This window comes from Colius striatus, chromosome 20, assembly GCF_028858725.1.
Source record: "Colius striatus isolate bColStr4 chromosome 20, bColStr4.1.hap1, whole genome shotgun sequence".
In the NCBI taxonomy this organism is placed as follows: domain Eukaryota; kingdom Metazoa; phylum Chordata; class Aves; order Coliiformes; family Coliidae; genus Colius; species Colius striatus.
Genome location: NC_084778.1, coordinates 7244473 through 7257540, shown reverse-complemented (window position 1 = coordinate 7257540; position 13068 = coordinate 7244473). Strand labels below are relative to the sequence as shown.

General features: G+C 40.6%; 1 protein-coding gene across 7 annotated transcripts in view; it reads left to right on the top strand.

The window, feature by feature from the left end:
* Positions 1 to 13068, top strand: part of CUX1 (cut like homeobox 1) — a 270926-nt gene that overhangs the window by 178432 nt on the left and 79426 nt on the right. For all 7 annotated transcript variants that reach the window (XM_062012619.1, XM_062012617.1, XM_062012620.1 and 4 more), the window contains exons 10-12: positions 434 to 538; positions 3840 to 4028; positions 9696 to 9754. In XM_062012619.1, coding sequence (XP_061868603.1) covers positions 434 to 538; positions 3840 to 4028; positions 9696 to 9754 — 353 coding nt within the window. The remainder of the gene's footprint in view (positions 1 to 433; positions 539 to 3839; positions 4029 to 9695; positions 9755 to 13068) is intronic.

Sequence of the window (13068 nt, the reverse complement as noted above, 5' to 3'; positions counted from 1 at the left end):
TTGTGTGTGTGTTAGAGAGAATGGTCAGAATATCTTTTAATTCAGCATTTACCCGTGAGAATTATTCCCATGAGGAAACTTGCAATAAAATCTGCTTGGTCTATGAGAATAGAAAGAAATTGAATAAAAAGACTCCATTTCCACTTGTATTTATTCAGTCTGGGAAATTCAGTGGGCCGCAGCATTAGTATCAGCAGGGGATTCCTTGCTCCTAGCGTTAAATTACTGTCATAATCGCTCAATTATTTCTTCCTTGTACTGTTTAAAATAAAAATCCATCACATTCGATGTTTTTTTCTAACATTTATTAGGTTGAGTGTTTAGGAAAATCAATTATATTCAGTCAGGCATGAATTGATGAATGTTCTTGTAATAATTGTCAGTTGTTAAACTGAATGTACTTTCTCTTTTCACCCCTTTTCATTTCCTTCAGAGGGCAGAGGTGGCTCAGAGAGAGGCAGAGACCTTAAGGGAGCAGCTCTCGTCAGCTAACAAATCTCTCCAACTTGCTACGCAGATCCAGAAGGCACCTGATGTGGTGAGAGAAAATATTTACTGACTCTTACAGGTTTCTGACATTCCTGCAGTACAGCTCTTTCAATTTATGCTCACAGCTATAAAAATATCTGTTTGGAGTAATATTTTAACTGAAATGGAATTGTGTTCCTTTGGGATGGAGGTTTGGTTAAACTTCTGAGGGGGCTGGTGGCTGTAGAAGACCACAGGAAGGACAGAGGTCATTGCTCCGTGTTGAGTGGTACAGTGATCCATAGCTCTTGGTGGCTGCAGGTCCAGGTGGATAGCAGAAATCATCTTGGGTTGGTAAGAGCATCAGCAGAAGAAAAATAAAGGCAGGAATGTTGTGTGGGAGAGTGACTTGATGGGCCATCAGGATATACCTGCCTGGAGGGCAAGGCAGAGGCTGGGACTTCAGACTGAGGGGATCAGCTTTGCCCAGAGCTGGTTGCATTAGCAGAGAGCTGCTGCCTGCCTTGGCTGGGGCTCGTTATTCTCAGGGTATGGGCTGTCAGAGGAACTAGAAATGAATTCGGTATCATTCCAGTTTTCACAGAGTATGTCTAAACTGAGAATTACAGCTCTAAATCCAATAAAAGAGGCTTAGAAAATTGAGAAAATAACCTATATCTCTAAAGGTTTTGCTGCTTGTTGCCTTCTCTGTGTGTTTCTAAATAAAACAAGCGTGGCTGTTTGGGGAGGTTGGTAGTGCTGACTCTGCCTGACAGACCTCACGGGCACAGAGTGCTAGGACAGGACTCCAGCTGGTCCTGGGTTAACAGGTATCACAGATGAGCAGACAGATTATTTTGATTTTTGTTTGCCAAAGGAGAAATAGGAGTATTTAAATGTAAATATGCAATTAAGTGAAATTTAGTCTACTTCTAAGCAGCAGATTTAGCAAACAAAAGAAATCATGCTCCTTACATTGCTTTTTTCTTGCAAGCTATACACATGCTTGACACTGAGATTGGAGAAACACATGGTTGCATTTAAAATACATTTTCAAGGGAGGCATAACAAACCATAAGTCCTCCAGGTCTGGTTGGTTGTCTATTAATATGACCCAATATTTTCTCAGAGAAGTCAAGAGAGAGACGAGCAGGCTGCAAAACAATTAATAAATAAATAAATAGAAAGCCAGAATATCACTTGTAACTCTGAATTACCTGCCTCTTCCTATCTCATGTCCTAGTCTTATCATTATTTTAACATTAGGTCTTTCTTGTATTTAATAGTACTTCTGCACTTCATTTATATTTAATATGACAACTACTGCAGGATGAAAATGATCATTATCTATCTTATTTCAGACTCTACGTTCTAGTCTCAATAGGCACAAGCAGCAGATGATTATACAACTTGTGATGTTTCATGCAAGCAAATTAGAGGTTTTTTTCCAAGTTAAAAGTATAATTCAGTGTAATAGGAGCGTGTTGTTAACTACTGTTCGTACATGTAGCTTTCTGTGAGATACAATGGTATGTAGTCACTGAGAATCAAGCTAAGTGTTTAGAAGATATGGAAAAGATATTTTGTTGTGCCTGTATTTTCTAGAAAAGAGAGTATGGAGTATATTTCAGTCTGCTGCAATGTCATCTTGAGTTGTAAGGAAAGTGCTTGGGTGACAGCATCGGTGGGTTGAATTTGTGGCTCTCTATGGGATCTTTGGTATAATGCTTGTGATCATTGTTTCTCTCTGGGTAAATGGATTCCTACTTCACTGGTGTTTTCTGAGGAACAGCCATTAACCTTTGTAAGACACACTTTAGGCTTTTAATGGAATGTGTGTTCATCATTGGGCTGCCTTGTGTCCCCCAGATCTGCACAAGGATTTCCTTACACTCTTCATGGAAGAGAGGTTTAGAGCTCTCTGATATTTTATAGCTATAGATCTCTCAGCACAAACAGACAAAAGAGATGGTACAATTAGCCTGTATTATATTTTCTGAGTAGATTCTTCTTAATTCTTAATAGATTCTTCTGCTTAACTTCCCCATCCTCTCTTATTTCATGACCTACTGGAACGTCAATCTAGTGAGGAAGTTTCAGACTTGAGGACAGGTTTTGCAGCCGTGGGAAACTGTAAGAAGAAAGATTTTGATTTAAGAAAGGGAATTTCTGAAAGTGGAGACCAAAGGGAGAATGGCCTTGTCTTACAGCTGTCACATCTGTCTTCATCCTCATGAAGGAGAGGCTTTAGTTGCTAGCAGTAATGTTAGCAACCAACAATTTTCATGCAAGGAGCAAGTTCATTGAAAGCAGCAGTTTGGGGCGATTTTTGACAATTTTGCCTGAAACATGCAGTGTGCATACAGAGAGCCAAAGGCACATGACTCTGCCATTCCTGATTAAGAAATTCTGCTCCATTACTTCAGAATATTTTATCTGATCAGTATTTTTTAAGCACAGATTTTCATAGTTGTCAAACCATTTGGACTATTAATAATAAATAGATCTTAATAGAATCTTCACGCCTGCATCTTTCCAGTGCACTTAGGAAACAGGGAAATTTATTCTCTCCATTATCCCTGTTTTACCAAAGAGCTGTCCTGGGGGGTCAAAATGTTCACCTCCAAGATTCACACAGTGACGGAAGTCCCAGATTTAGAAATTGTTTCCTCGTGGCCAAGAAGGCCAATGGCATCCTGGGATGCATCAAGGAGAGTGTGGGCAGCAGGTCAAGGGAGGTTCTTCTCCCCCTCTACTCTGCCCTGGTGAGGCCTCATCTGTAGTCCTGTGTCCAGTTCTGGGCTCCTCAACTCAAGAGGGACAGAGAACTTCTGGAGACAGTCCAGAGCAGGGCCACCAAGATGATCAGGGGCCTGGAGCATCTTTCATATGAGGAAAGGCTGGGACTGTTTAGTCTAGAAAAGAGAAGACTGAGGGCAGATCTTATTAGCATTTACAAATATCTAAAGGGTGGGTGTCAGGAGGTTGGGACATCCCTTTTTTCCATTGTAGCTAGCAACAGGACAAGGGGTAATGGGATGAAGCTGGAACACAAAAAGTTCCACTTAGATATAAGAAAGAACTATTTTACTGTGAGAGTGAGGGAGCCCTGGCACAGACTGCCCAGAGGGGTTGTGGAGGTCTTCAAGACCTGCTTGGATGTGTTCCTGTGCGACCTGATCTAGGTGAACCTGCTTCTGCAGAGGCGTTCAACTAGGTGATCTCTAAAGGTCCCTTCCAACCCCTACCATTCTATGATTCTATGATCTCATGCCACCCAATGCCGTGCTTGGTCCTTACCTAACTGCCCTAAAGTTAAGCTTGTTGTCTTTTTTTGTCCATGTGGTCTAATCCTCTTTTTTGGCCATCAGGAGCAGGCCATCGAGGTGCTAACACGGTCCAGCTTGGAAGTCGAACTGGCTGCAAAGGAGCGAGAAATTGCCCAGCTTGTAGAAGATGTCCAGAGGCTCCAGGGCAGCCTCACCAAGCTGCGAGAGAACTCCAGCAGCCAAATCTCACAGCTGGAGCAGCAACTGACCGCCAAGAACAGCACACTTAAAGTAAGGCTTGGTTCTGTGCTCAACGAGCCTTTCAAGGATATTAACTGGTGTACTAATATCGGGTTTTTACTGATGTTAAGTTTTCTGTGAGAGGCACTGTAAAAGCCATTGACTTCTTCAGGATGCTGTTGAATTCTAGTTTCTCTGACATTTTATTCTAAGTGGTCACAATTTTGTCAAAATTTACCTAGCTCTCATTGTTTTGCAGTTTGTTTTTGCAGAATGTGACTACCTTTAGAATTAAAACCACCAATAAAATCCAACATACATTTGCTGTGGGTAGGGAGTGAAAGAGATGAACAGTTTTAGAACTCTTTATTCCTATTCCAGTATTGCAGATTTAGCAGAGGTGTTTGTTGTGCTATGGTCTGTCTTTGAATTTACCTGCTACCCCCCTTCAGTTCTCTCCACTGAAAAAGGAAGTGTATAATTAAGAGCATAAAATCAAGTAAAATCAAGACACAGAGAAAAGGTTTTTTAGCTTAATAACCATTTGATTAGTTTTTAAACTGTGTACTTGCTGCACAGTAATTCCCATTTATAATTAGCAGTCCAGTCCTATACTCATTTGCATCCCAGTAGCACTGCACTAAAACCAGAAGAAACATCTAACAATTTGATGAGTGACCCTTTTACCTTTTGCTTCAGAAGCTTTACTTTCTTTGTGTGCTAGCCCACACAGTTTTGATCTATCAGTAAGCATGAGAAATGTTTCCTGACATGTGTTATGAATCAGTTTCCTGTAACTCCTGTCTCTCTCATTGTTCTACCATCTATGAGCTTCAGAGTGTAAACAAGATAAATTTATCTATTCCATTAAAGACTTCATAGTTTTGCAGGTTTTATAGTCTGAGAGTTTTTTGAAAGCAGGAGGCTGATAGTACCCACTTAGCTCTGACTGTGGCGTGGGTAGCTTTCCTCTATCAGAATGATTTAATGTGGAATTGAAACTCTTACAATTCGTTCTAATTCTGACATTTTTTTTAGCAGCTACTAGTTTTCCTCTGGTGTAGCATAATTTATGTGGAGAAACGTCTGTTGTGGATGAAAGCCCAAGTGTTTGCATTCAGTGTGCTCTCTGCATGTTTGAAGACAGCCTTGCAGAATTTTTATGAATATCCAGTAGAGCAAAGGAAAGCTATTACGTTCCTATATTGCCAGTATCAGTCTCTGCACATCTGTCACCATGTGGGGACTACTCTTAATGACGGAGGAAGGAGCTGGCCTGGTTCTGAGGGACACATTTTGCTGGCTACACCCATGTTATGGGGGGTTTTTTTGTTTTTTTCATAAAGCCTGGTAGAAAATATCTCAAGTCCTTGCACTTGACAGATTTTCTTTCAATAAAGCTTGTTCCTAGTGAGGTCAGTATTAGTTTAGCCATTAACTTCAAAGGGAATAGGATCATAGAAATGACAGAGCAAGTCTTTGATTTTTCATTTCGGTAATCTCCTTCCATTTTCTCATAGCCTTGCCTGGCTAATGCTCTGTATTTAGGTTCCTGTTGATAGTGTTTGATGCAGTGACTCTATTGATAAAAGTTTTAGTCATTTCAACCCTCTTTAACATTATTTGTTGCACTATAAAAATATTTCAAAATGCATGCTTGTACCCCAAAAAAGTGCTGGGAAATCCTGTGTCTGAGATCCATTTTACAAAGAACCAAATCCCAGTGGTGATGTGTTGATCTCATGTTTGATTATAGAGGAATTGCTTCTTAAGTAACTGGGGTTGTAATGGTTGCCTCCACAAAAAAAAGTGAATCACAGTTTCACAAATTAATGTTCTCAGACCATTTCTTGGGGGAATTCTTTAATACTCTATGACTTAATGAAACAATACAGAAATACTTTTTAAATTATTGCTTTTTTTATCTTCATCTGATCTAATAATCAAAACATGTCCTCTAGTAACAAGACTTTTCTAACTGTAATTATATTAACCCTTTGTTGCTGGGAGTTAGAGCTTCCCTGCTGCCCTGTTAAAAAACAACAGTGCTAGTTAGCAAAGAGATACATTAAATAACCTGGATTAAAAATGGGCTTTTTAGTTGATCACACTAAACTACAACATTACTCTAATGGTTCTTTTCAAGTGTTTCAAACACTTTAATGCAGCCCAATCTTTTTACCTGAGACACTTTAGTTAATAATACAGTAATGAATTGGTTTTTAAAATAAGAGGGGACATGCTCTAACAGTTTCATTCATACTACAAGACAATGCAAGACAATTCCTTAACATGGAATATTTGCAAATTTAGTGTACAGAAATGCCACAAGGTCTTTCCTTCTGTGATCTGGCTCCCTGCATTTTCGTGTGTTGGAGGAGTTTAGAATATATTTTGTCTGAATTAACCAGGTTGATATTTAGTGTAAGATATTAGTACCTCCAGATTGTCTCACAGCTTGAACCTTTGTTAGACCAAGTTCTGTGCATTTTACTGGGTTCTCTGAGACAATTACCATACTAATACAATTTAAAACAGTCATTGACTGGGAAGGTGCCAAGTGCCTAAATGGTCTGCTTATATACAGGCGTTGCATTCTCAGTTGTTAGTTTATATTGTTTATTAAAGTATACATTCAGGTGCACATTTTCCATGGCAACAATCTCTATATTAGGTACTTGGGAATGATGGATGTATGTGGGTTTTCTACAATTCAGAGTAAAATATTGCTGATTGCCATAGTGCTATAACAGCACACAAGTACCTGAGAGTCCAAAACAGCTTCATTCTGTCAACATCTTCTTTGTCTTTTGAGTTGTTTTTTTTTCCCCTAACTGTGCTTTGTACATAAAATTTCCATCAGTATTTTCAGGGGTATAGCATATGCCTATACAGAATTAGATTTAATACAGATTGCATTAAAATGGAAATCATTAGCTTTTCTGTATCTTACATCTGTTTCTACAAAAGGCTTTTTTTCTTCCTGTATCTTTGCATAAGTAACATATTAATCCACGATATTGTTTGGTTTAGATTCACTCCAGTAGCTTTTGTACTGAAGACTCGTGTAAATAGCCAGTTATCCTTACTGTATAAACTAACCTGCTGTAGACCCAAAAATGTTACAAGTCTCAGAGTTAAGAAAGAGGTGAACTGTAGTGTGTCTTTGCTTTAAGCTGTAGAGCATCAAAAAAGAGAGTTGAAAGATGTCCTGTGATGTTTGACAGGGTCCTCCCATGGCCTGCATAGAGTTTTCAAGCTGTCAGCCACGATGCTGAGCCTCCTCTCCAGTACTGAGGGCTTTCTGGCTCACTGGTTCCATTTAAAGATCCCTCTCCAGTGTTACTGAGCATGATCTGGTGCATTAAAAAGTCTAGCTGGATTGTTTGCCAAAGTAACTTGCTTTTGCACAGCGTCAGGGTGTAGCTTGAAAAGCTACTTGAAGTTGCAGCACGTTGAAACTGGCCCTCCTTAAACCTTAGAGAAGCAAAGCGTCACCTTGGGCCTCGGGATTACCTTGTGTGTTTGCATAATGAGATTTCAACATATGTTAGAGGTTACCAAAACGTCAAACATCTTTAATATTTGTAGGATTTTCCTGGTCACATCAACCAGGATTTTTCATCAGGGCCAAAACACCTCTGTCTGCTGTACAAAACAAAGTCAGTACTCCCTATAATTCCCGTTAGTAACCAGGATTTCTTAGGGCAGGCTATGTCAGAAGAAATGACTAAAAATTGCCCTGTTATTATTCCAAGTGAAAAAAAAAATGTTTTAGCTGAAGTAGACATGAGGGGTTTTTGTCTTTTTAACACAGTCTCAGTGACTGCACAAGTTACTGATGGTGAAGGATACTAGGACACAATTTTAAGAGGCCACTTGTTTCCTCACTATGTCGTAGAGTGCAAATTCCACACTTAACAACAGTTTCTGCTTTCACAACAACCAGTGGTGGTGATCCATTAAGAGTTGCTTGTTGAGCAGATGCCAGAGCACGACCCATGTACTACTGCCAGGAGATGCCTCTTGTCAGCAGTGACTAAGGATTGTGGATTATGGTATCAAAAATCAGGAAGAGGAGTTTAAAAGGCTTGTACATTGATAACGTGGATGTCCACTTTGTCACTGCTTTTTAATATGTGTACTAATGGCAAGGCAGAAGTATCAGCAATGTGTAAGCTGGAAGAGGCATGACAGGAAACCCTTTAAAAGATGGCAAAATACCCGCAAGTCCAACAAAGCCCTGTCATGATGGTGTTGTCAGAAGCCTCATTTAAATTATTAAAGTGACTCAGATGTTGGACTTGCTAATCTGTGGGTGCTGTCTTACACATTGCTGCTTGTACCCCATTGGATAGCTTTGACATGGGTGATACCTACACACTGGCTTACTTGGGAAGACAGCACGGTTAACACTTCTAATTGTTCTTTTGTCCCAGCTTTGCTGTTCATGCACCCATAACTGTGCTGGTGCAGAACTTTATCCATCTGCATTTTAAACAGGTTTGCTAAAATTACCCAACTATTATTCAGAGCAGCACTTCCCTGCCTTTTTCTGCATTCCAATGAGCAGCTCAGGAGTGGGTGTAGGATCTTCTTGAATTCACTTCTCCACTGAACGCAGCCTCTCCTGGACATAAAGCCCTGTTTTTCATGTCATATATTCCTTTCCTTTTCCAAGCAGATGCTCTGTCTTTGAGGGTGGTACGTCCTTGTGTTATTTCTGTTTCCTGTGACCTTTGGGATTCTGTGCCAATTTTAACACCAGAAATTCAGTGAAGCAGAGCCAGCCTGAGCTTACCCATGGAAGCTGCAGGCTAGTGAGTTCTGTTCTTTCTTTGCTGAGATCAGATGCTCTTATACTAAGCAAAGAAATTAATAGTGGGAAATTAATGGAGCTTCTCCAAGCAATGTAACAGCATCAATTATGTATCACTGTATGTTTTCGGCCTCCTGAAGCATTTGTCCTGTAGTGATGAGCACTGTTGTTGGGAGCAGAGGCTCTTGAGTAAGGAACAAATGTGTGGCATTGCATTATGGATTGTGTTAGGAGATTTGTTTCAGTGTTTGTGATGTCTTCACACCGAAGAAAAGCCATTGAGACTGCCTCAGATCAGGTAGACCTAAGTAAAAAGGCCTGCTGAGTTGGTGTCAATGCTTCATCTCCAGTGTGTAATCATATTAGTTATTGCAATCAGTAATGCTTGTAAAATGGCTCGGTACAGCTGTTTTGTTTGAGCATGAGGCATTGTAGAAGTCTTACAAGCCTAAGGCATTCCAGTCAACAACAGCTTCTTCAGTCTGCGTTCTTCTCATGTAGATAAGGTTATCAAGAAGTGGTGTGTTAAGAATACAGTATGTGCCAAAGCATCCTGCTTGCTTATTCAGTTTATCAGTTTCATAAAAATCTCAGCTGCCCCATATTTAATGACTGCTTCCTCCATCTCTTTATTGAACACGTGACAGTGACATTGCAAACAGCCAAATTGGGACCTACTGAATTCAGTAATGCTTTGGCACTCTGTAAACAAAGGAGGAGTGAGGTATAATTGTGTTTATGTTGAATTGGTTATAGTTTGTTTTCTAATATATGTAAATTAGGTATGAGTCATTAACCCTCACTTGTGCACTGCTGTATATATGGAATAATTTAAAGATGATTTTGAAAGCCTGCAGAACAAAATCTAAATAATTCAATCCATGTTCTTTCTTTTAAAGCAACTGGAAGAAAAACTGAAAGGACAGGCTGATTATGAAGAGGTTAAGAAAGAATTAAAGTAAGTGTTAAATACTTGCATGGTTTTTTTCTTCACAAACTCTAGTTTAACAATGCTTGTTAAATGAAGCCACAAATCTGTGTTCTTGGAACACTAAAGAACTCAGTCAAAACCACAAAGCTGGGGAAATTGGGAATATTGACAGAAATTGCATCCAGAACCAGTGCAACTGCTGTATCTGAGAGTACTCCCTTTTGCTGCAGCAGAGTACCACAGAGCAAATGATACAAGTGCCTGTGAAGAAAAAGCACTAAAACTATTATCCACCAAGGGTAAAAAGTTTGAAACTCTGTGCTATTTTATGTCAACCACTCTCTAGAAATTCCTCAGCCATCAGCTGAATGTAATTGTGCACCAAGAATTTAATGCAGAGCCTTTGGCTATAATACCTTTCAAGGCTTTTGCCAGCCAGTGCTCCTCACTTACCATTTTAATGCTGTGCTTGTTCCACTGTATATTTTTGCTAATATACCGTGGTTTTAAACTAAAGCCACAAACAGCCTCTTCCTATTTCAAGGGGGTTTTTTAAGAGACTTAAAAGAGCCTCAATTTAAACTATAACAAGATAAGCTGTCAGGTTCAGAAGGTTTTTTTTCACTGGAAATACGTTTAGTGTCAAGGTATAAGTAACTGCAAGAAACTCCATCTCTTCTTTCATCATTCTGCCATTTTTTATGCGTCTTTTAAGAAGACTGAAAAAAATGTTACCTTGTTTAATGAGGTATTTCAGATGAGGCTGGTAGTCATGTGCTTTTGTTTACACATCCCTGGAGAATATGGAAAGCAGGTTTGGTTTTACAAGCCTAATGACTGCCCAGCCCCTGGTGCTATTATATTCAAGCCACGCTGGCTGTGGCTCTGGTTCACTGCCTGCTGCAGCACACCCCACTGTAGGTATATAGTTCCATTTAAATGTAAGAAAGAACTATTTTACTGTGAGGGTGAGGGAGCCCTGGCACAGGCTGCCCAGGGAGGATGTGGAGGCTCCTTCCTTGAAGGTCTTCAAGACCTACCTGGACACGTTCCTATGCGACCTGATCTATCTAGGTGAACTTACTTCTGCAAGGGGATTGGACTAGATGATCTTTAAAGGTCCCTTCCAACCCCTACCATTCTATAATTCAGTCCAGTCAAATGAGTTGACCATTTCTTTAGTCATTATACCTGAATATTAACTGTCTCCAAAAAGTGTCATCAGTTTAATGACATGAGTAAATATGCCCTCATTCTGTCCTGAATTAAGGAAGCTCAGGTTCAAATTTCAGCCCATTTGTGCCTTCCTGTGCAAAGCAGTGAATGGGAATGAGGCCACAACCTTCCAATTTGCTACTTGAGTTACTAAGTGTGAATGTGCTGAAACAGCAAATGAGTTTTAAATCCTACCTGGTTTAATGCCTTTACTTTAGATACAAAACTCATTTAGATCCCCGTATTCTTGGCACTAATGCCATTTTTTTCCCTTTTTTTACAATACTGCCTTACATGAGGGCAGGGATGGGAAGGCAGGTAAGAGGTGCAGGAGAGGCCATGACCACCCAGGAGTGTTCATATGGTGCTTCTGCCTGTTCCTGCTATTTCCAGCTGAGCCTGCAGTGGAATAGATGGGAGAACCTGCTAGAAATGGTCCTTGCTGGGTGCCAGCGAATTAACTCTGTTGTCTGGGCTGTTAAAGCTTTCAGATCCTCTAATTTGTGGGTAACATTTTTTATCTGGGCAGGCTGGCTTTGGAGGCACAGCCAGCTAGCTTGTAGGTATCCCAGTGTCCATACACCATCCTGCTGGATGGTGCAGGGGGATAAGACCCTCTGTGAGACCTCTGAAGATGTTTGCAGTGCTGCATCATCACGGCAGCTCATTCACGCCATGCTCTCTGCTCCCATCTGCTCTGAAAAGGTGTGCCAAAATCTTAATGTGCATCACCTGAGAGTGACAGGGGTCTGAAATGAAACTGTGTGAAGCCTATTGCTATAAATCTGGTATCCTTCATATCAAATCCTACTATGCCCGCTTTTGTGGCCTGAAACTCTGACAAAGTTGAAATGCTCATAACAGGCATACAGAATCAAGACAGAAAGGTATCCTGTCAGCAAGGAAGAAAGAAAATTAACTTCTCGGTTATTTTGACACTGATGTCTTTTCCTTAACCCTCCCAAGGATGTTAGAGGCATTCTAGGCTTGGGGATCTCAGTATCAACCAACTTCTGACCTTGGAGGAACTTAATTGAGTCCACATCAAGATCTGGGATAGGAGGATTCCTTACTTTCTGCGATGACTTTTGGGCCAAATGGCTTTTAAACCTATTTTTGAGATCTGAGAGCTCTGTGTGTCCTTTCAGTTCCCTCTTGAGAAATACAACAGTGCTAACCCTCCTGCCTTTGCAGTCAGGATCATACAAACAGAAAGTCGAGCTGTCCCAATGCACACTTTGCTTTGGAGTAAGATCTTTCAAGTTGTCTCAGATGTGCAGATTCGAGTCACAAGATCATTCCTCTAAAAAGCAGATAACTGATTTTCAGCAGCAGATTGAGTCAAGATCTCATGGGCAAAGATATTCCTGGAATCCAAAGAGGAAACATTTTATTTCCTCATATTCCTGAGGAAAATGTCTCTTTTGTGACACATTTGGAGAGTAACTTTTGACGTTTTTAGTTTTTAGATTTGTTGAAAAAAATGAACCTGCTGTAGTGAATATTCCTTCAAGGGCAGTTCAAGATGCCATCAACCTGATTTTTAGTATATTTCAGGTTCTAAGTGTGTAGGAAATTACCTGTGAAATTACCAGAAGGCTATTTCAGGTAGCAAAGAATCCTCTTCAAGTAGGCAGAAGTCAGTAAGTTTCCAGATGAGGTTTGCATACCCATGCCTGCTCCAAGGTTACTGAAAAATGCAACTGCTGCAAGGTTCAGGCTCCTTTCTGAAGGTCCCAGCTGGCAACAGATGCTTGGAACTAGAATGCATTGGTACAGCAGCCTGTGCAAGTAGAGGGTACAACAGGATCAGGGCTTTAAAGCCAAGACCCACTGCACACACAAAATACATTCACGCTTACTTGCCACATCCAACTGGTTTCAGCTTGGTTCTGTAGGCAGCATGTGGTAGTGGTCAGAGCACGTCACACACACTCCCTCGAGAGAGTGCAGCTTCTTTTGGTTTAGTCTCATCCCGAAGGAATGCAGTTGGTACCTCCAGGACTGCTCTGCATGGCAAACGGAGCGTGGTAAGTGGGGGGTTACTGGGAGATCTGCGTCACAAGCGTCCTGCTGGTCTGAACTGGATGGGGAGAAGCACCTGTGAGATGCCATGGGAAGTCTGG